The following is a 24,134-nucleotide window of genomic DNA, read 5'->3' on the forward strand; positions in this document are numbered from 1 at the left end:
CTTAATACAAAAACATCTCTCACTAACCATAACCCACACATGGAAAGTCCAGCATGGTCAATATACTACAGTGGCAGGCACACATTATTGTGCACCACTTACACTATGCTATGTAAATGCATCACCTCCACTGTCGAAGACCTTTCTATCAATGAATGGCACTGCCTTCATTGAAGCACCATCATTGGAGGGATGGATCAGGTACATCCCTCGAGACAACACCCCAGACAACTCCCCTAGCTGAATTAATTGGTCTTAGTGACAAGAGGCATCACTACCACCCACGGGAGGGAGAATATACATTTTTCTCTGTAACACACAGATCCTTTCCCACGTCAATCTTTTATTGGTACCCACAGTTGTCCTATCCCATTTTAGGAGAGTCAATTTATATGGCAGGGGCCTCTAGGACCACACTGCTACTGAACAGCATGTTTAGAGACTGCCAATGTCCTCTATGCCTAGTTGGCACATGTGTCCTTGTTGGCTCAAGAAATAAGAGGTCAGGAATAACCTAACAGAAGCCACAACAAAAGACTTTGACATCAACAAAGGAATGGTGGAGTCGCCTACGACACTTTGAGAGGCAAACAAGGCATTCACTTGGGGCCAAATGATCAGTGCCATATCTCACCAAAAATGGGAATATCTTTGCACTCTTGCTGGCCTACAAGATGCAGTACATACAGCAGAATAGAACTACAGGGCCAATGCCACAGAACCTTATTTTCATACCCTCATCCAAGTACAATTGCAGCATAGACAGATCAGAATGGACTCAACCCACAAAACAATGTCTTGCAGCATGACAGACTCTACAACTAGGGTGACAAAACCAGTAAACAGATGCACTGGCTACTGTATTGAGAGAACAAAGCGATGCATATTACTCAGATCAGATGTGAACATGGACTATTGATAAACATCTGCTAGACACTGCAAACATATTCGCTCTCTATCACTCACCCTCTGAAGCCACTCCACAAGCTGCCCTCCTACTTGGCCCAAGTCTGGATGTGGATGCCCCCAGAAATTGAGAGCACACAATTAGATAACCCTGTAGGCAGTGAAGAGATAACGGAAGCAGTTCAACAACTGAACTCTGGTAAAACACAGGGCCCAAACTGCGTTCCAGATGAATTTATAAATGCCTTTCTTGGAACAAACAGTCCCAAAAATATTTATTGATGCCAAAACGTGTGGAAGCTTCCCCCCAGAGATAAACAAAGCACACATAGTAACAATTTTAACCATACTGACTCCCAGACCTATGTATATCATTTTGTTCAATCTCATTGATCAACTCTGAATCAAAAATGCTGGCCAAAACATTTGCGACTCATCTCGCCCAAGCAATTACCTGAAGTTTCATGTCTATTCGAGCCACCAGACAACAGAGGTGTCACCAAAGGTATAACAATTTGACAAGGCTAGATGAGCCCCAGGCATTACTGTTGATAGACTTCGAAAAAGCGATCAACAGTATTTCATGGGGCTACCTCCTGCATTATTTGGGCTTCGGATCACCTTTCCTAGCCTAGAAATGTTTCCTCTGCTGTGGACTCACGGCCAGGGTGTGGACTTGAGAGGAGCTGTCACAGCATTTCCCATTTGAAATGGATGGAGACAGGGGTGTCTGCACTCCCTGCTATTATCGGTTATTGCAATAGAACCCTTGGCTAGAGTTATTCGATAGAAAAAAACGAGTAAATGGGTTTAGATGTTCCCAGTTCTGGTAGAAAAAGCTTCGCTCAACAAAGACGACGTCCTCATTTACCTGAGCAACCTGTTGTGATGCAGACATTGACAGAATTTGGCACAAAAGTGTGACTATAAGCCTTGTGGCAAGAGCACCGGAATGCTTGTTAACACATGGAGAATCGGGTAGTTAGGTATCTACCTTACATTCTAGAGGAGTTAGCATGTGCTAACAATATTCTACCCTCACTAGATAACATATGCAAAGACACACAACATTGGACACAGCATAGCTCTTTCCAAAAAGCTCTTTATACGAGAGAACTACCCTTTTCTCCTCCTACGTAGATTTATCCACATGCTGACTGCCATTCTTCAGTCCTTCCTGTGAAAGTGATGCCACCTCGAGTCTCACTGGCTAAGCGCTATGAATTCACTTAAGATGGCAGTCTCGCCATGATAGTCCGTAATACCTACTAAAAAGCTGCTTATCAAAGCATCACTAATGACTGGTTATACTCTGCATAGGTGAGTTCAGCTACAGAGCCCACGGTGATGGATGCGTAGAAGTCCTCAAATCGTCAAATTGGATGGTCTGGTAGGATAACAGGTCAAACTCCTATAAAGACTAACACTACTTTGTCCAATGCCACTGCACTAGTATGTTTTAGGGGGTGGGATAGATTGATAATCTTGATCCTGGGCGATGTGTGGTCTCGCCGGTACCCTTAGACCCTTCTCAACAATCCTGGAAGAATTCAGCCTTTTACACTCCCAACTTTATAGAAACTTCCATCCCCATCATGCTATTACCCCATACCTGACAACATTAGAAGACTTTCCCAAATGTAGCCCCCTTGAAGCAAAACTGACCACACCCAAGGTCTCCTATTGGGGAAACCTTAGTTATCAACTCCCAAGATACTTTGCTGAAGCTCAGAGGTTTGGGAACGTGCCATTGGTTACCAGGATGATGAAGAGTGGACATTTAGGCTCATGACCCCAGATAGGCATCTACCTCAGTTAGATTTCAACATATCCAGTTTTAATACCTCTGTCGAATATACTTAACCTAGCCATACTCTAGAGTCTCCACAGGAGTGTCTCAGATGCCAGACGGCTGTGAGAATTTTCCGCCACATCATTTACTCCTGCCCTGTACTCAGGCCTTTTTGGAAGGGAATGGCTTAACATTCCAACAGGTGGTAAAATTGCATTCCGACTGGTGGTAAAATGCCCCCCATTTTTTAACATACTTGATGCGGATGGCTTTACTCGGGCAGAGAAAACCCTTCAGAGACTTGGACACACAATGAACAAACACTTCCGATGCAATAGGTCTCGCATTAGGAAAGTTTGAGCTACTGGTACTGTAAATGACACATTTTTTATTTATGTGTTGGTTTTGAAAATAGCGAAATTAATAGCTTTGTCATTTACAATGCCAATAGTTTTATCTTTCGCAAATGTGACACCTATAGCATTTGTAATGCAATATGTGTTGTATTTACGTGACTTAGATGTATTGATATTACAAATAAAAATGGCTTTAATTTTTTTAAGAATTAATACTTAAATAAAAGTTATTGTAATTTATAATGGCAATAACTAGCCCCGTTGTGTGGTTTCCCTACATTTCGACTAAAAGTGTGACTTGTCACAGCAAGTTGGAAATGGGACTGGGAACATATTATGATCCTGTTCTGCCTGCACCTGGCCGCTTAACAGTAGCTTCCGCAGACTATCACATTCACAGATCAAGTGATAAACGTACGAATGCGATTGCGTGTGAATTGGGGTTAAATTGTGCACTCTAAATGGGAGCAAACGTGTGAAGGGATGATTTGAACACTGGGTTGTGAAATAACAAATAAAATACACGTGCAACCAAGCGTACACATACAGACAGATGCGCACGCGCGGAAACAGACACGAGAACAACAGAGGATGCAGAAGCATAGTTTGCGGCAGAAGTGGACAACGGACTCAAAGAATACAAAACAAGTTGAGCAGCTCCACTTCCCGATGGACTGATATTGGTATTTTCCTAAGCACTTTTCTTTCCTGAAGGTGCTGCCTCTGTCCATTCCTGCAGCTCTGATGGCCAACTCTGAGCAGAGAGCATTTTTGCCTCGCTGTGTCCTTTCACTGGACAATCTTGAGTTGTAGAAAACATTGTGCCACGTGCACTCCCACAGTGCGAACTACACTTCACACTTCAACAGGACAGAAGTATTAGAAAAGGTTTTGGGAAATCGAATGCAACTTATTTTTTCCTGGTCCGTCCCCTGTGAGTCCTCAACAAAGAGGCAACTACTTTCCCAATTAAAAATAAAATCCAGCTAAAGTCATCAATATGGATCGCAAGGGATTGAAAGAAAAAGTTGATGTGTTGGCTCAGGAAGATTCTATCATGAAAGGACATCCTTGGCAATAACAAAGGAGTATGAAAGATACAACGGTGTAAATCCTTGCATTACATGACATGTGTTGTAAAGTCGGACATTCGACCCTGAGAGGGAGATGCGGAAGAGCCTTTCATGCATTCCTTTGGAGCAAGAAAGATGCATCCAGTCCGCTGACATACAGATTAATGCGTATCTATGGTGTTTGCAGTCAAGCCAGCGGCTGAAGGGTTGACCCCAGAGCACTTGAAACAACGCGTCTGTTTGGACAGCAGACAGAAGAGGGGGCGGAATGTTTAACCTATAATATAAGAACCTGTGCTGTTTACCTTATTTGTAATGAGTTTGCCAAGCAAGGAAATTAACCTGCGAGGCTAGAATGCAAACAGCGATACAGGGGACCCACAAGGGTCCCTCCATCAAGCTCTTCGATGGCGGGGAGGGGGGAGGGGGGCTGGAGGGGGGCTGGAGGGCTAAAAATGTTCTGCCCTATTAATGGGTTTTTTTCTAATGTTGCTACTGACACTGCAAGCTTCCTTTATGAAACAGCAAAAATAGCAAGCTTTCCAGAAACCGCTCTCCAAATACCGATCAGATTTTAACAGAACGACCTTCAAAATGAGAAGCACGCGTTGAGTGCAACCTGCAGCAAACTTCTGCTGCGGAAGCGCACATACAAATACGGATCTGCGCTTTGCACAGACAAACATGCGGGGATAACATGACAATAACAACAAGTCGTCAAATTAAACCTGGGCCCCACCATACGAAATGTTGAGGAGGCTGGATAGAATGGCAGTACACATTCGGCCTCTAGAACATGATAGGCATTATGTATGTTTTTTTCCCACTGGAAAAACATCCGTACGGGAACAACTGTTACACATGTACGCCAATACCCAGACAGCATAAAAATGAATGCTTCAACACACTGAAACCACTCACCATAGCAAAAAGAACTGTCCGGGTCGGGAGATATTCTACTTTGTAACATTGCAAATCTCACAGAATCAGAAGACAATTTTAAAAAGACCGAGGTGAGGCCACACAGATGGGTATCATTAACATGCTGAAGAAGCAATGTTGCCAGAGGGGGCTAAACCAGGAAGTCAGGCATCCTTGCCCGTGACATGGGCGGGGCCTGTGACGCGGCCGGAAGAGGCCGGTGTTGCTCGTTGATGCGGGGCTCCCATCATGGAGGGAGAGCCCTGCAGTAGAGTGAAAATACAGAGAAGTGCCCCGCGTGTGGAGATGCGCCGGAGAAAAGGAGCACAGCGACGCGACAAAAGAGCACGGTGAGTGGAGGGGGGATATGTGTGTGTGTGTGCGCGTGAGCCCGTCAGTGGTGGTGGAGAGAGGGGGTGTGTGTGTCTGTCTGTCTGTCTGTCTGCCTGCCTGCCTGCGTCTGTGGGCGTGCCTGCTTCTGTGGGCGTGCCTGCGTCTGTGGGACGGGCAGCCGGATACAAAAGCGCGAAGCGCGCTCACACGGACAAATCTGAGACAGCAGAGGCGCGTGGCCGAATGCTGTCTCAGATTCCCCCGAAACTAAAAGCAATAGGTCCTGAGCTAGACAGCGCATGCTACGCATGCGCAGCTCTAAGCTCGACCTAAAAAGCATGGCATTGCTCAGAATTGCAGGAAATATCTCCCAGCTTAGATCAGTGGAGATATGTCATAAATAGATGTTGCATGCTGTAACTCTCTATTTGTGAATCCAGAGATTGCCCCCTTAAATACGGAGGGATTTGGGGGAGCTGGGAGGAATATTAAGAACACAAGACACACCTCTGACTTGTACAGCAAAAACACTATATGTGGGATTCTATTCTATTCTTTATTTGGTAAAGCGCAAAACAGCTGCCCCAGCAATGAGGCGTCCCGGCGCTGAAGAAGTCACAGCCCTAACCTATAGGCGCAAAGGTGAGGGAGTTAAAGGGAGGGAAATAAGTAGGTTTTAATAGCTTTTCGGAAAGTGGATAAGCTTTCTATAGAGCTGGAGGAGAAGTGTGGCTCACTGGTTAGAGGAGGCAGACCTGGAAGCAGAGGTCAGCCCGGGACCAGGGTTCAATTCCCGGCTCAGCGGGGTCTTGAGTCCTAAAATGTCCATGGACTCGACAATTCTCGCTCCGGTGCCTACTCGATTCACGGGTTCACACTCTGCGACTCTGGGCAATAGCTTGCTTAATCTCCACAACGGCCCCTCGCGGCGGGATGCCTGGCTTTCACCTTGCGGATACCCTGCCGGGGTTATCTCACAGGGGAATACCAGGACGGGTTCCCTAAGCAAGCGCTTAGAAACCGCTCGGTGATTTGCGCTATATAAATTCCCGTACAGAGCGAATATTAAGAGGTAGATCGTTCCATAGCTTGGCTCCCAAAACCCTAAAGGAGCGGCCGCCCATGCGGCAGAGTTTTGTGCGAGGGACGCATAGAAGATGTTGGTTAGAAGATCGCAGATTGCGTGATGGAACATAAGGGGTGAGAAGCGGTCGCAGCAATGCAGGACTGTCAAGTTTAAGGATTTTAAAAGTCATGATGAGGGTTTTGAATCTAATTCTGGAGTCGACAGGTAGCCAATGTAGTTTGCGGATAGTAGCTCTGGCCGAGCATCTACGAGGAAGGCCGACCAGGGCTCTTGCCGCGGAGTTTTGTACACGTTGCAGCCGTGCTATCTCTCCTTTGTTAGCGCCCAAGAGGAGAACATTGGCGTAGTCCAAGCACGAGAGGATGGTTGCTTGGATGATAAGCTGGCGGACTTTGGTATCAAAAAAACCTAGTATGTGTCTGAGATTCCTCAGCAAACCGATGCACGTGCCAGCGACTTTTTTGGTGTGGGTCTGATAGTTAAGTGAGGCATCCATCCACACTCCTAGATTTTTAACTAGGGATTTGGGAGGTGGTATGGTGCCTAAGGAAGACGGCCACCAGTGTTCATTCCAATGGCTGGTGTTTTTACCAAGGAGTAGCACTTCTGTTTTACCAGCATTAAGCTGTAAACAGTTGTCCGTCAACCATTGAGCTACTGCGGAGAGACCATTTTTTAATCTGGAAGCCGAGATGGACGGGCCTTCCGTCAGAGTAATGGCCAGCTGTGTGTCGTCGGCGTACGACACCAGCGTCAGACCCCACTCTTTGGCCACTGTTGCGAGAGGTTGCACATATAGATTAAAAAGAGATGGGCTCTACGCAGAGCCCTGCGGAACTCCCTGTGCAATAGGATGCGATTTTGATAGAAAAGGGGGTGCTGAGACCCGGAAGGATCTGTCTTTAAGGAAAGAATGGAACCACCTTAGAGCCAGGCCGGATACTCCGGAAGTCTCCAGACGATCAAGAAGGATGTCATGGGACACCGTGTCAAAGGCCGCGCTGAGATCGAGAAGAATCAGCGCAGCGCTTTGACCGGCATCTAGGACCGTTCGGAGGTACTCCGTAGTGGCCAGGAGAGCAGACTCCGTACTATGGCCTGGTCTGAACCCATTTTGAGATGGGTCCAAGATGTTATTCTGGACCATGTGTTGGGACAAAACGCTGTTAACATGGGCTTCAGCGAGTTTAGACAGCCATGGAAGCAGCGAGATCGGACGGAAATTTTCCGGTTTGGAAGGATCTAGGGAGGGTTTCTTGATGATAGGTGAAACCCATGCTTGCTTCCATGTAGAAGGTACTATAGCTGATGAGAAAGAGAGATTTAGAACAGAGGCCATGGAAGGTAGGAGAAAGTCAAGTGACTCCAAAAATTGGGCTGGAAGCATGGGGTCTGACGGGGAGCCAGTTTTGATTTTACGACACAGTTTACTGAGGTTGTCAAAGGATATTGCTGGAATGTGGGTCATAATAGTGCAGTTGGGGAGGAGGTTGGTGCAATTAGCAAGGTTAGGGGAGTGTTGTGGGAAGGAGCTGTAGATCTTTTGTACTTTGTCAACAAAGAACGTGGCGAGCTCCTCACATTGTTGTGCAGAGGAGATATTGGGGGAGGGGGATTTGCAGCTCTGTAGTTCTTGGACAAGCTTAAAGACTTCTTTGGCGGGAGTGGGGCTTGAGTTGATTTTATCAGCATAGAAGGTGGTTCGTGCACCACGGATGGCTTTGTGGTACATTTTTTGTTTAGCTAGATAGTTATTTTTGTCTTCGATGTTGTATTCTCTTCTCCAGAGACGCTCAGCTCTTTTACAGTCTTTACGCATGGTTTTAAGGATGTCATTATACCAAGGATTAGTCGGTGTGCTACGTCCTTTCGTCCATTTTGCCGGAATAAGAGTATCCAATCCTCCCGTGATCCAGCTATGGAAACTGCTATAGGTTGAGTCAATGTCTGAGTTAGTCGCATGATGGAATTCCCCAAGGGTGGCCTGAAGATCGCTAGCGGAAAGTTTATGCCATGGTCTTTTTAGCCGTTGGACTGGTGCGTTTTTGTTCGTAGTTTTATTGATTAGGATAGTCAAATTAATGAGGTGGTGATCAGTCCATCCCTTTGGTAGGGGCAACTCAGTTTTAGCCTCTTCGATGTTTGTGAATATTGGGTCTAAGGTGTGACCAGCTAGATGCGTAGAGGTGTGGATAAGGGAGTTGAGTTGCAGGGCGGAGAGGTCAGCAAGAAGATTTTTAATCGTGGGGTCATTAGGTAAATCAAAATGAAGGTTGAGGTCACCTAATATGGTAAAGTTTGCAGTTTTAGTCGCTAAAGCGTTTGCTGTCTCAAGAAGAGCTTCAATGAATTTTGAGGTAGGTCCTGGTGGGCGATATATGTAGAGACCTGACATAGTGAAGTTAGGGTTAATAGTGATTTTGAAGTAAGCACATTCGCAGTTGGAAAGTTCTTCTTTGGTGAATGTGCATATGTACGTTTTCCTGTAAATTACCGCAATACCTCCACCTCTCCCATCTCTATTCACATTTAGCATAAGATATTCATCTGGAAGCGTAAGATTAGGTATGACAGAAATGCCATCACATAACCAGGTTTCACAGAGGAACAGGATGTCTGGGTTTTCATCCAGTAAGAGGGTATTAACTTCAGGATAGTGTTTGGTGAGTGACCTCACATTGAGATGGAGGACCTTAATAGGGGTAGTTATATGTGGGTTCTGGAGTTGTCGGATGCGGTAGGGGGGGACAGTAGTAAAATGACAGCTATTACATTGGAGGCATGTTTGCCCAAGCGTACCTGTTAAGTGGGCACAGGGCCGTCCGAGGTTACAGGCAAGTAGTTGTTCCCTGTCATAGTGAAGGGGTGCTAGTGGAGTCCGGCCAGGGGGACTGGCGAGAGGCGATGACTTGGCGAAGACGGGCGAAGACGGGCTTGCCTTAGGCAATTTCATACCAGTATGAAATTAGATACGCGTTTAGATAATTACTTAAAAAAAGGTACAGATAGGAAAAGCAAATGATCTCTGCATATTTACTATGCATGCACTGTGAATCCTTGTTTTTTCAGATGCCCCCAGTTCAAAGTTATCACTAAGTATAATGTTTGAAAAATTGGAAAATCTAAAAGAGATGTATTAAGAATAAATGCAGATAATGCACAAGGTAACATAACATTAGAAGGCAGAGACCAAATTTCCATCAACTCATAGGCTGCTTTGTACATATCCAATACCTGACAGAGCTAAACAGGCTCTGTGTGAAACTAGGAGGGAGACTGCTTCCGTCTGTCACCTTTTTCAGCCTGGTTGCTTCCACAAATATTCACCCAACAATGTACTAAAGATTGAAACTTGTGGTCATGTCTTTTGCTGCTCCGGTTTGCTAGTGTACTTTCTTTTTGTTCAGAGTGTTTTAACAGCAGGATTTATTTATTAGTACCAATGTGCTTTTTGGAGTGTGCGCTTAATAATTACTCATTTGCACCAAATACAATTCTGATGCCAAGTGCCTTCTGCTTCCTGTGAATTTTGCCATAAATTCCTCCCCATCCTTCCCTGTCAGCAGTTCAATTGGCCAATGAGTGCAATTCCCCGAGCCTGCAATTTCTGTGTTCAACTATTCTAGTGTGTTGGAGACTCATAACAAAAGGTTTTAAAATAAGCTAAGAACTATCATGGACTAAAACACAATGCTTGCCTGTGATCAGTAGAAAGTTTGGTCGACATGGTCTATGCTTGCCATCTTTGTCCAACACATGCACCAAGGAATGCAATAGAATAAAAATGTGGTATTCACTTGATTAGTCTGTCAAAAAACATAATTGTCTTCATAGGCAAGCACTCATTTGCATCGTGCTACGTCACAACATACACATATTGGATGAAACCAAATACGAGGAATACGTAAGGGCCTTTGTTCATTTCCTACAGCAATCCCCCTGAAAGGAGAGCGATTTACTCACTGATCCAAATAGTTTCTATTGATGCAGGTATGCATCTGCACCATGAATATTCTTTTAATTTCAAATTAAATTAGCATTTAAGTTAATTAACCTCATGCAACTCCGGAGTGTTTGGACAGAACAAGCATGATAGGTAACATAATGGAATTTACGTTGATTTAATAAATGTAATTGGGCTTTAATAGAAGCTAAAGGCAACAATAGCAATGCACTCTGTAGAGCAGGCAGTGGAGGTTGAAGGCTTGTTCTGAAAGAATTACTATTTATTCTTGTATAGCAAGTTGCTAGCAGTCTGTAGTTTGGTAGTTCTGTAAATAAGTTGTTACTAGATTAAGTTAAAAGGCCTTAACATTACCTCTACGTCCCTCGTCCTCGACCCAGTCATCACTCATGAGGTATTCCACAGACAGGAAAAAAAACAGGAAACGCTTTTAGGCTCCACCCCCCCCCCCTCCTGCCAGGTGCTATATCAGACCTAACCACCAGAAGCATATCCTGTTTTGTTTCCTGTCGGTGGATTACTTGATGGGAGACGCTGGGGTGAGTGCCGAGCACTTACCTGCATCTTTGTCCTGTGGATCCTCCTCTGCTGGGCTCTGGGGGGATCCCATGGACCGTCGTGGGATCGCTTGGAGTGGGGCTGCTGGGCTTCCCTGTCTCCTCCTGGGCTCAGGTGATCTGGGCTGCTTGGCTTCTCGGGTCTTCCTGGTTTGCTGTTGCCCTGCTGTTCCTGCTGCTGTTCCCCTGAGGTCTCCTGCTATGCGAGGGGTTCCTTTCTGGTGTTGGCATGCTTTCTGTCTGTCAGCTTGCAGGTGGGGGCTGTGTGCTCGTGTGGCAGTGACACGCTGCTCCCCGTCTGATGTCCCGCTTCGCGCCTGGCCCCCTCTGTGTGTGGGGGCCCAGGTGTCTCCTCCGGTGTGCCTCTCTCGCTGGGGGGGGGGGGGTTCGCGGTACTCCTGCCCCCTCTCTGGGGGTCCAGAGTCGACTCTATCCCTTCGCCGGGCTTCCTCTGCTGTTCCGTGTGGAAGCCCGGCTGCTCTGTTTGTCCGCGCATGCGCAGGGAGCATTTGCGCACGCGCGGGGGAGTTCACTGCTTTGCCGTTGTCGGGCCGGACGCCCGGGTGGGATCCGGGCACTCCGGTCCTTGATGTTCTTTTCTGAGGACGCGGGTTCTTGATCACCGCGGACGTCGGAGGGGTCGGTCTTCTTTCGCTGCCGACGGCCTGGGTGAGTGACTCTTTCTCCCTACAGCGTTTTTTTTTCAGTTCTGTCTCCCACGGCAGCTGTTTGGCCGCGGTTTCGTTTTGCCTGCCCCTCCCCTCCCCTTTCTCATCGGACCCGTTTGTGATTGGCTGGGGGGGGGGGGGCGGCGGGGGGCTTGCCTCCCTGGGTGTTTTTTCTCACCTGTCTTGGTGCCTGTCCTGCCTATGGGGGGTTAATTGGGGTGTGCCCTCCTTGTATATATGTTCCTTTTGGGAGGTAGTGTTTTTTCCTTCCTAGTGCTCATTCCTTGCTGCTGCTTGGTGTGTTTGGTGTGTTACTATGGGCAAGCACCATCGTAAGAGGAAGCATTCCTCCCCTGTGCCTCCCTCTTCCCCTGATTCCAGTGGGGTCTCCTCCTCGCCTCCTGTGAAGCGTGCTAGGGAGGGTGATGATGACCGGATAAAGCGCCTTATATTGGAGACTCTTTCCACTATGGAGGCGTCCAAGAAGGGTGCTGCTGGTCTCTCTGGTTCTGCTGCTCTTTATTCTGACATTTCCTCCTCTGCTGAGTCTGATGAGTCTTCTCTATCTGCAGTTGAGCTTCAGGGCAAGTACATTTCCAGGGATCTCTTGCCTGACGTCCTTTCCCATGTGCAGGTTAACATGGGGATTCCTGTTGATTCTGCGCCCAGTACCTCTCGGGATTCGCTCTTGCAGCAGTTTAGGAAGCCTGTTGCCTCTTCCTTGCTGGTTCATCCCTTTGTCTCTGATGTCCTGCTGAAGAAGTGGAAGGACCCTGATCATATTTCCATGCCAAGGTTTATGTCCAAGCTTTATCCCTTGCAGGATATGGCGGAAACTTTACCTGATTCCGTTACTGCGGACTCTGTTGTGGCCAGTCTTCTGGGTCGTCCTTCTATGGCAGATGATAACATTCTGAAGGACGGCGTGGACAAAAAGGTGGATTCTGCCCTGAAGAAGTCTTATGCCGCCTCACACCTGGCTATACGTTCTGGGATTTATGGGGCCTATGTTGCCCAGTCTTTGCTGACCGATTTCAAGTCCCTGTTTTCTGTAATGCAAGACGGTGCCAGTTGTCCGGAGTTGCTCGAGTCTATGGAGCGCCAGGCGGAATTCCTGTCGGACATCGCCTTTGATTCTGTGAGGGCTTCTGCTATGTCCTGTGGTTCCTCTGTGGCTGCCCGTCGTAATCTGTTGCTGAGAGATTGGAAAACGGACGCGGCCCAGCGTTCCATGGCTTTGAGGCTGCCTTTCACTGGTGCCCGTCTGTTTGGTGACTCGCTGGAGGAGAAACTGCACAAGGTCTTCAAGGAGCGCAAGCATTCTTTGTCCTTTCGTGATCTTCCGCCCCGTAGGGGTTCCTCCTTCTCTGGTGCCAGGTCTTTCCGCCAGCCTTCCACATTCCAGCAGTCCTCGTTTCGGAGTCAGCGTGGCACTGGCCGGTCTTTTCCCCGTTAATTTCAGAAGAAGTCCCAGAGGGGTGCCGGGTCTGGTCCGCAGCGTTCCTGACTATGCCAGCCTAGGGGACATTCTCGCTGGTGGTCCGCGTCTGGTTGGTGGGAGGCTTCGCCAGTTCCTTCCTGCTTGGCGCCTGACGACCTCCGACAGATGGGTGCTGGATGTCTTGTCGAGGGGCTACCGGATCGAGTTCCTGTCCCCCCCTCCGGGGTGGTGGTGACCCCTTCTCCTCCGGATGCCTCCCGCCGTCTGGCTTTGTCGGACGGGGTTCGTTCTTTGGTCAGCAAGCTTGCTATTGTCCCTGTTCCATTGGCGGAGAGGGGGTTGGGCGTCTACTCCATCATCTTTGTGGTGCCGAAGATCACGGGGGCTTCCGGGTGGCCATCAACCTTCGGGGTCCGAACTTGTTCGTGAGGAAGATCCCGTTCAAGATGGAGACTCTCCAGAGGATTATCCCGCTGATCCAGTCCAGTTGGGTGTTCTCCACACTGGACCTCCAGGATGCGTACCTGCACGTCCCGGTGGCTGTGAGGGATCAGCGTTTCCTGCGCTTCTGCCTGGAGGGCCAGCACTGGCAGTTCTGCGTCCTTCCTTTTGGTCTTCGGTCCGCCCCCAGGGTGTTCACCAAGGTGGTGGCTCCCTTGGTGGCCCATCTCCATCTCCTGGAGGTGTCGGTGTTCCCGTATCTCGACGACTGGATGGTTGAGGCTCCGTCCCTAGAGATCATGTCTCGCCACCTTCTCTTGACCATGTCTACACTCAGGGAATGCGGGTTCTTGATCAACTTGCCGAAGTGCCACCGGGAGCCTGCCACTCGGAGGACCTTCATCGGAGCTGTGTTCGATTCTGTGTTGGGCAAGGTGTTCCTGCCGGAGGCCCGGATTTGTCGCCTTCAGTCTTTGCTGAGGAAGTTGTTGTCGCAGTCCTCGGCTCCCCTCCTTCAGAGCCTGGAGGTTCAGGGCCACATGGCTGCGTCTGTCTTCACCGTACCCTGGGCCCAGGTTCATCTGCGCCCTCTGCTGTGGCATGTGCAGCGGTGGGTCCACTTTCCTGTCCTGGATTATGCGGTTCCTGTGCCCGTGACTCTGGACATTATGTCTGCTCTTCAGTGGTGGCTGGATCCTTTCCACCTTTCCGTGGGGATGTTGTTCCGTCTGCCTCCTCCTCTGGTTGTGACCACGGATGCTAGCGCTTCCGGCTGGGGGGCAATTCGGGACCATTGGGCTGTTCAGGCTCGTTGGAGTCTCGCAGGTCGTCCAACTGGAGGGAGTTGTCTGCGGTGGAGCGGGCGCTCCGGTTTTTTCACCTTCATCTGCGGGGTTGCCATGTCCTGGTGAGATCGGACAACACCGTGTCTGTGGCCTATATCAATCATCAAGGGGGGACGTGCAGTTCTTCCCTGAATCTGGTGGCCTGCTCCATTTCGGACTGGGCGGAGGAGAATCTTCTGGCCCTGTCTGCTCAGCATATTCGGAGTGTGGACAACGTGGTGGCGGATTCATTGAGCCGGAGGTTTCCTTTGTCTCTGTCCCTGTGCCTGGCTCCCCGGACATTTCGCTTGCTTGGCCTGAGGTTCGGGACTCCGGGTCTGGACTTGTTCGCCTCCCGGTCCAATGCCCTGGTTCCCCTGTTCTGCTCCAGGTCTCCGGAGGTGGGCGCCTGGGGGGAGGATGCCTTGTCTCTCCGGTGGCCTCCTTGGCTTCTTTATGCCTTTCCTCCCTTTCCTCTGATTTCTGCCTTCTTGCTGCAGGTTCAGCGGGAGGGGGCTCAGGTGGTGGCTGTTCGTCCACACTGGCCAAGGAGGTCCTGGTTTCCTCTGCTGCTGGGTTTGGCGGTGGGCCCTCCTTGGCTTCTGCCCCGCTACCCCTCTCCTCTGAGGTCCCCGTCCCCTCTTCTGGTTCCCCTCTCCTTGGCGGTCTGGAGGTTGAACGGTTGTCTCTTGGGGTCCGTGGTCTGCCCGACCACATCATTTCTGTGATGCAGGCCTCTCGTAGGCCGTCTACTTTGTCTTCCTACTCGAAGCATTGGGCTTCCTTCTCGGGGTGGTGTTCCTCTTCTGGTTTGTCTCCTACCTCTTGCCCTGTGTCTTCTGTCCTTCAATTTTTTCTGGACGGCTTTCAGAAGCGCTTTGCTGTGTCTACCTTGCGGGGCCAGTGGGCTGCTATCCGGGCCTTTCGGGACCCGGATTCTTTTCTTTCTTCGGATGGCCTATTGGTTTCTCGTCTGTTTCGTAGTTTTTCTCTTTCTACCCCTTCTGTTCGTTCTCTGGTGCCGCCTTGGGATCTCTCTTTGGTGTTGGGTGTTCCCCCTTTGAGCCTTTGGAGACTGTGGACCTTAAGTTTCTGTCCTACAAAGTGGCTTTTCTGGTGGCCATCACTTCTGCGAAGCGGTTGGGGGAGCTTACGGCCTTGCGTTGTTCCCCCCCGTTTTTGCGTTTTCTGGATGACGCTGTGGTGCTCTCTTTGGATCCTGGTTTTGTCCCCAAAGTCCGCTCCCGTTTCCATTCCTCTCAGAAGCTGGTTCTTCCTTCTTTGTGTCCTTTTCCTTCTTCTCCTTCTGAGCTGTTGCTTCATTCTTTGGACCTGAGGCGTGCCTTGTCCATTTATGTGGCTCGTTCTGAGGAATTTCGCTCTTCTGATTCTCTCTTTGTCACCTTTGGTTTGGCTGGTAAGGGTAAGGCTTCCAGGCTCACCTTGGGTCGCTGGATTTAGGCTGTCATCACTCTTGCCTATCGTGGTGCTGATTTGCCTTGTCCGGCGGGTATTCAGGCATGTTCCACTGGGGCGTGTCTGCCTCCTGGGCTGCTTACCATGGTGTGTCTCTTGATGAGATTTGTCGTGCTGCGACCTGGGCCTCCGAGTCCACGTTTGTGCGGCACTACCGGTTGAATTGTGCCCTGTCTGACCGGACCAATTTTGGTCGTGGGGTGTTGCAAGCTGTGGGGGTTCCCCCTCCGCTCTAAGTTCTGTCTGTGTATTAAACTTTTTCACTTGCTGCACTCCTTTGTGTCTGGTCTGTGTTTTGCTGTGTTTGGGTTGCCAAAGGCCTGTTTGGGCGTTGCTTTGGTATGCCTCATGAGTGATGACTGGGTCGAGGACAAGGGACGTAGAGGTAATGCTATGATTACGTTCGGTAATCCCCATTACTCTTAGTCCTACTCGTCCTCGACCCAGTCATACTTCCCACCCTCCCTCCCTGTCCAGGCCTTTGTTGCTTGGTGTGTCAGGATGTTCTTCTGGTGGTTAGGTCTGATATAGCACCTGGCAGGAGGGGGGGTGGAGCCTAAAAGCGTTTCCTGTTTTGTTTCCTGTCTGTGGAATACCTCATGAGTGATGACTGGGTCGAGGACGAGTAGGACTAAGAGTAATGGGGATTACCGAACGTAATCATAGCATTTACCAAACTAACTGGTACTCCAAATAACCTTTGCCTGTCATGTTTCTCTTTCAAAGTCTAAATGTAAGTACTTAGAGCAAGAGCAGTTCAACCGATGAACATAGTATGCCAGAATGAATCAGACCCAGTGACAAACTGCTATAGTTCTAGCCCACTGCATGGATAGAGGAGGAAGCCTCCCATTCTACGTAGTGCTTTAGGTGGATGTCAAGCTAGCATGAACACTGTGGCAGAAGATCAGTTACTTCTTAGCAGGTGTTCTGTGCTGCTTCTCTGGGCAGACAGATGCAAGCATTCAGGATACTGTGTTTTCTGTTTGAGTGTTCCATAGGGCTCCAAATTAGTGGTTCAAAAGAGGGAAGACTGGCTAGCTTCTTCATGTATAATGTGGTCTTTTAATTTAGTGAAGAGAGCAGTCTCCACTAAGGTACCAGAAAGGCCCAAAAAACTATTGTGGTTCCAAGTCGCATTCGCAAGCAAAATAATATCGCCATATTTATCTAAACTATCATTTGTAATCAAAACGTGTTTCTGTTGACATTGCCTTTGAAGATCTATTTTTCTTTTTCCTTGGCAAGACGTAACGTTGCCACACAACTGTGTAGGCCATATTTCTTTCTCCAAGCTACATCTTGAAAGCATGTGAGACATTATAACACATGTTAAGGCAAAACGAGGTTAAACAACGTGTTTTCGAATGTTCGCTTTGCTGCTCATTGTGACAGTTAAGCTAGTTATGTTAGAAAATAAAGACAAGATGAAACAGTGCAGTAGTATGCAGGAAAGAAATATCTTACGAGTTATTTCCAAATGGAACTGATGTATTAGCTGCACAGGGTACCTGTGTTTGAGATTCTGCTTTATTGGGTTATGTGCGTGGTATTACTATCACCTGATCAGTGGATTCTGCCAAGAGTGTCCAGTATATAAAGTCACTAAGGGAGGCTCACATCAACAAAACGCACAACATATTACAATTAGCTCCACTTTTACTGCTCACATTACTACCTTCTTCATTCTAATACGTTAACTATCAAAATACAGCTGTACACTTGACATACTCAGGGAAATGCAACAGCAATCATCTCCCTTGATCACTCACACATCACAATCCATGGATATTTCAACATCTGCTTCGGTATCTCCCAGAAACCAACAACATATTTACAGACTGTAAACTTAGCAATCTTACACTAGAACATGAAGTCATATAACCCAATGGCTCAAGGTGACATACAATAATCTGTCATCTTCAGGTCAAGTACCCTATTTCCAATCAGTCAAACCTGTCCCCTACCCTGCCGCTTTCTTCAGAAGATTCACTCAGGAATTCTTTTCACAGTAATAAAACCAAAAGAGCCAGCTTAACACCCACAAAATCCTGACACAACCACTAAACCAAGATATAGATATTGGTGCTCTATGCAACTGCCCTGACAACCCCAGCCTCATTCTGTTCAAAACTGAATCTCTTTCAAACCCACTGATGTCCTTCACCGTGAAACCCAAAAAAAAACCATACACAACTTGCTTTAAAAAGCATTTGATAATATGGCAGATGCAAGAAGCTTTTCTACTCCCACAAGAACTTTAAGCAATCTCTTGCCAACTCAAAAGAACCAACCACTTGCAGGAGTACCAAATATCTCGGACAAAACAGAAAAAACTACAACGCTTGAAACAAGACAATACCTCCTTCCCAGACTCTATGTAACGAGACAAACACTTCATCACTAAAACCTGTGGTCTACACCAAGATCTACGCCAAAATGTTGATTCGAGCTACACATCTAATTATCCTCAACAGCATTATGGCCAAGACACACACAAGCCAACCACACACACACAACCAAAAACAACTTTGCTTCATACTGAATTTCAAGAACTATAAATTTGCATTAAGTCAATATCAACCCTTGTTCCATGTTGAAAATTTCACAAAAAAATAATAAGCAATTTCGTTACCTACCATATGAGCATTTCTTCCCTATTTTCACTTCATTCCTACATATGAAAATGGAACCACAGATGTTCAGAAATACAGTGGTAACGTCACTGTTAAAAAAGAAAATAACTCAGCTACTGAAACTTTAGACCCATCTCCAAAAATGCCATATTGTGAAAAACCTATGAACTTCACACATAATCTGCATCCAAAACGCAGGCACACAAACAGCCAAACCCCAGGAAAGTTAATTTCCAAACATTTAGGAGCAAAAAACATACATTAATACCAAAATGGGAAAACATTGAGCTAATAAGAATGAGAAGAACAAGGAATCTTGAGTCTCCTACATAACTCAGTTTTCACCATTCCACAGCACACTGTTCTAGACTTACAAGCCAAGTAACCTCCCAACGAACTTGCCCTTATCTCCTCATCTTTTCAATGTTTGCGTGACTCTGCTAGTGTCTTTCATTCACTCCTTTCAGCTAACAAGCTACAATTATGCTTACAACACAAAACATCTTAAAACCCAACAGATCGCCCTAGCCAGAGACTCCAAATTTACATGAATGCCGGCATTGGGGTAAATTAGTGGATGCAACCCACGCAAAACAGAATGTTTGTACTTGTATGCAGCAAGCAGGTGAGCATCACACTGCCTTGGCCAAGCAGCTTGGGGCCCATGATGGCTATAACCAGTGTCATGAATCAAAGAGTGATGACGGATGGTGGATGACCTGTCATTTTGAGCACACATGAATGCAACCAAAATATCCTTCTTCTGTCCATGTCCATTACGCTGCACATTTCCTTAACTAACATGTCCACACCAACAGGATATCATGTAACTAGTCCTACCAGAGTTAACCAGAGTCAACAAGCAGCATCCCAAGTTGCCACCTCAGAAAGGGAACACTGTATGAGAAAAAAAATGCTAGATCACTACACAATAGACAGCAGGCAAAGTAACGCATTCATGGGATTCAACAACTCCCAGCATCGCCCATTAGCAATGCATATTCTGATATGAAAAGACAGGCAGGTTGCATCACCCAGCTCCCTCGCCCCCATATAGACATCTACGGGAATAACCCATAAAGAAACAGAAAAAAAGTACGGATTGCACCAACAAGAACATAAATAACAAATCAATAAATTGTGACAACCATGAGTTTTATGAATATGGCTCTAGAGAAGAAACATCAAAGTATGAAAAGAAGAACGTGGACAGGAACATACAAGTACAGGTACTGTCTAAGGTTAGAATATAAGACTACCCAGAAAAGAAGTTAAAAGAGGACGTCATGTCACCAGAATACCACTTTGCTTTTAAAATTCAGTCTCTAGTTATAGTCATAGTTTAGACTAACCAAAGTGTTTAGCTCCCACAACTCAGTGAGTCAATTTATAATAGTAAGGGAGTAGAAATGTTGTTTACCTGTGACATGGAGCCATCGGTTAATTTTAGATATGGAATAACTCTTAACTGGGACAAACCGCCACGACACAATCAAATTCGCGGAGAAGCTTTGTAAGCTGTATATGCTGCGCTATGAAAAAAATAGATATCACCACAATTCTGATCTATCCACATTCAGTCAGTTTGACTCCCCTGACTGGACCCATGTCAAGTGATGTGGACCACGATGCATGACAACAGAACAAAGCATAGCTTTAAGAATACTAACTAGATCAACAGGGCATATGTTTAATTTGAAAGAAACAGCTCGCAGATTGGAGGGAAGAATCCAACCGTTTCTCTACTTAGAGGGGAAGTCCTATGTTAAAATAAGGTAAGTTAAATTCTCGCATACCTCTTCCCACTATCTCCATTCCCTCGCGGCTACTCAAACGAAGGTGACGATCTCCCAGTGCCCATTTCGTCTCTGCTTCCCCAGTAGAGAGATCTGATGAGAGTGAAAGCGAGTGGTCGGTACGCCTGATGTCTGTAGGGGTCAGTCAGTTCCCGAGAAATGGAGATACTGTCCTCACAAAACACGGAGCTAAATGTCTCTGCTAACAAGACACACCCAAGACAACATTAATGCAAGACAAAAATACGTCAACCACACCTAAGTATGTCTTCTTAGTCACCGAGGGGGTGACATTAGACATGCACAAGCCCCCACCCAAGCTCTTGTGACCAACAGCTGACCGTAAAACTCTGCCCTGTTGATTTCTACATCAGGTGGGTGGGATTAGAAACTTCCAGCGGTCGATCGTAAATTCATTGAGTGTGTACATATACTGGGGAAGGGAATTGTTCACCCTGTCCTCTCTCTTTTTAAGGATCTACTTTCTCTTGAAGACGTGGGTAGGAATCTGCAATGAGTGCAGTGGAGAGAAGGCTGCGGCAGCACAACCTGCCAAATTCCTAAAAAGGAAAAGGTACGAGGTTCAGCTCTGAAAATACCAACCTCCCTCGCCACCCTCCTCCCACAGTGACCTTCCCAGCCAGGAGGATTACAGGGGTCCCAGCCCATGACTCTGCTGTAACACAGACCCTATGACAGCCACCCTCCCCCATGGCCATGCGCCCAGAGGCGAGGCGGCTACAGTCAAAACGTTAGCACGGTTGCCTAAGTCCAGTGACAGCACCCGAAGATAGTAGGGGATTTATTCACCTACCATTCTATCGCCCGCGATTCCCCAACTTGGCTGCGCTTGCGCTAGCACTGCGCACGCGCAAAAAAACACCGGCCTCCAGGAAGAAAGTCTACACTCTCTGTAGTGGCGCTGCTGCCGCTGCCCGGCTCCAGCGTACATGGGTTACCACGCCTCCCAAACGCAAGGTGACGGGAGAAGCAAGGCATCGTTGAACTTGTGGTCTGTATCGTAATCAGTACTCTGAAACTTCGCAGCCATTTTGAAAGTGCTAACATTCTTAGGTAATTGTGCGTTCCCCGCGATAGCGGAAAGTGAGTTTTGTGTTTGAGATTAATAAATATGTTACATTTTTCTTACATGTATAGTAAGTTACTTTCGAGGAATGGTATGGCAAATGACAAACAATAATATTCTTGTACATTGGGAGCACGAGATTTACAGAATGTGTTAGAAATCTAACATACTCATAGATTTTACTTCATAAACGGGATTATAACTCTTGAGTTTCAATAAGTATTAAGTAAACTGCGGGCTGCATCCGTTTACCTTTTCTACGGTTTACCTTTTCTACAGCCACCTCTTCAAGTTCTACTCTCCTTAATGACTTCTTTGTAAATGTTACTCAACTAGCAAAGCTGTGCCTGACCAAGACATGGCCACCGTTACTAACTTGGCCCCGCCCAAGTATAATCCAACCTATCATTCCTATTGGCTTGAGCAGGCCGTACGTCAGGTCAGAACCAATGAGACGTTATCAAGGTGGTCGCTGGGTTACGTGTAGGGCAGCTCATCGGTATGCGTCCCGCCCATTCGTATGACAGGAGTTGAAATGTGGCACCAACTTGTGAAAGGGCTTTGAAGAACCTATTGGGAACTACAAACCCCCGAAAGACTGAGCGTGCTTGAATGGGAAACGAAAGCGGAAGCGTTTCCGTGTATGACAGACACGCAATAGTGCTAGCACATCCATACAACTGATGGAAGGTATCCTGGTCCGCACAGGGATGAGGGTGACGGCGAACCGGGCAGCAGTTACAAGCAAGAGCAGCCAAGCTCCAGACCAGTCCAGGTAAAAGATGTGTGAGGTTGTGTTTGTGAGCACCCATGGGGACATCGGAAACATTTCTGAGTAAAGGGGTACGGTCAAGATCACCCCCCCCCCCCCCACCCCCATATGCAGGGCTTTAAGTGGGGAAAAAAAACTGGGGGTGCTCTAAAAGGGGCGGGGCAAACCTCTTAAAGGGGTGTGGCCTATCCAAGTAGGGGCGTGGTCTAAATAAAGGTAACTAGTGTAGCTGTACCCCCTGCTCTACAATCCGTCAGCTCTAGGACTCCTCAGAGGGTCATCAGATTTGGAATACCCTACTCAGGCTCGCTCTCTCCCCTCCTTATTACAGCATGGCTATGTATGGATAACGCCATACACCCTCCCCAAGACCGGTGTCGTCATCCTGGGAAATGCCCAAGCAGACACCTCCTGTATAGGGTGGCTTCACATGAGGCTGAGTGTACTAGAAGCACTGCTCCCAGAAGGCAACGCGACTTCACAGGGTTGAGTTTTAACGAAGCCACCACCCCCTTCAAAACATGCCACAGAATCCTCTTTCAACGCGGTTCACCTGGCATGATGTCATGCCTTGACCTCCACTACTCAGTAGTGAGCAAAATTAGCATGCGCACATCGATGTGCATGCTCTCACTGAAGTCCAAGAAAAAAAAAAGAAAAGAAAACGGACTATCTCTGCGAGGCCCGAAAATAGAGCCCAATAGAGACTCGTTTGGAGGCCCCCAAAAAATAACTGCCAGTGCTCAGTCCCAGACAGACCCGGCCCACTAAAAGCCCTGAGTTTAGTAGTAGTTAGGGCATATACCGCAAGCAGCAACATAACACCGGAACATAAGACATAAAATGTAGACTACAAGATAATGCAGTGGGGTGAATGTACTGTGGAGAGATCTGGGGTTAACCTCCAGGTCACATGGTCAAATCTCTGGACAGCGACTCAGCCGTTTATCTTTCCACGTTTAATGAATTGATTTGGCTGGCAGTCACAACTGTTATTTAAATAACCTGGTCTGGCTGCTCTCGTGGGGGTAGATTTCACAGTCAAGCATGTTAAAAAGTGCTCAGGCAGTCATGAGCAAGGCGTAAACGTGTGGGCGCTATAGATAGTCTCTTCTGGGTTGCTCGTGTGATGGCTCTGCGTTTGGCTGAAAGCAGTGCTGTCTTCACCCGAAAATACTGGCTGCGCCATTGTTCTCCGTGACCTATCTTCACCCTGAATACAAAACTGTGAGCCCTAGGGTCACGTGACCCGGCATGGGGCAACGTTGGAAGTGCAATCCTCCTCCATTCCTGTCACAAAATGTTCCTGCTGTATTGTTTCAGCACCCCCTTTGATTTTTGTGAAGCAGAAGGCTTGTCATGTAGGCAGAAATCCGGCAGTTACCTTGGACTGCCGTGCATTATTTGAGAAGGACACACTCGGGTTTTGATACTGTAGTGACACTGCTCCCCGAGGATACCAGCATTGAGCTGTGCACATCGATGTGCATGCTTTAACTGAAGTCCAAGAAAAAAAAAAAACGGACCGAAAATAGAGCCCGAAAGAGACCCGTTTCGAGGCCCCATAAAAATAACTGCCGGTGCTCAGACCCGGACAGACCCGGCCCACTTAAAGCCCTGCCCATATGGCTTTCTCCCCGCCTCACAATTCTTACGAGTGATGAGGTACATGTCGTTCCAGTACTAAGAAGGTGGTGTGAGTGCAACTCTAAGCTGTTCTAAATATCAATTTTAAGGCTGTTTCGGACTGTCTTTTTTGGGAAATGATTGGGATGCATTGTGTTGATCCAAATTAATGTTTCACGAAGCCCGTATACGAAAAACTAAAAGTAGAAATCAAGCTAACACACCCCGCTGATACCATGTAAATATCACGTCAGCTGTATCGTCCCAAACAAATTGTTCATTTTTTGCAACAATTTTCTAAGAGGTTCTACAATCATAGCATAGTCTTGTATGAATTTGGAATAGTATTCGCTCATTCCTAGAAAAGATTTCAAGGTA

At 47.4% G+C, this 24,134-nt stretch overlaps 2 protein-coding genes across 9 annotated transcripts in view; one reads left to right on the forward strand and one right to left on the reverse strand.

Moving 5' to 3' along the window:
- The window catches only part of DCUN1D2 (defective in cullin neddylation 1 domain containing 2), a 199,846-nt gene extending 178,605 nt beyond the window's left edge, over positions 1-21,241 (reverse strand). For 2 of the 8 annotated variants that reach the window (XM_078658055.1, XM_078658056.1), the window contains exon 1: positions 21,086-21,241. In XM_078658055.1, coding sequence (XP_078514181.1) covers positions 21,086-21,223 — 138 coding nt within the window. In that variant the 5' untranslated portion in view covers positions 21,224-21,241. Of the gene's footprint in view, positions 1-20,271; positions 20,469-21,085 lie in introns of those variants that run through there. The other 6 variants (XM_078658064.1, XM_078658062.1, XM_078658058.1 and 3 more) reach the window with 5 other exon arrangements.
- Positions 21,242-21,832: 591 nt separating this feature from the next.
- The window catches only part of SLC9D1 (solute carrier family 9 member D1), a 291,927-nt gene continuing 289,625 nt past the window's right edge, over positions 21,833-24,134 (forward strand). Inside the window, exon 1 of the mRNA XM_078658065.1 lies at positions 21,833-22,133. The gene's annotated coding sequence lies outside the window, so the exon portion shown is untranslated. The remainder of the gene's footprint in view (positions 22,134-24,134) is intronic.

This window comes from Lissotriton helveticus, chromosome 8, assembly GCF_964261635.1.
Source record: "Lissotriton helveticus chromosome 8, aLisHel1.1, whole genome shotgun sequence".
In the NCBI taxonomy this organism is placed as follows: domain Eukaryota; kingdom Metazoa; phylum Chordata; class Amphibia; order Caudata; family Salamandridae; genus Lissotriton; species Lissotriton helveticus.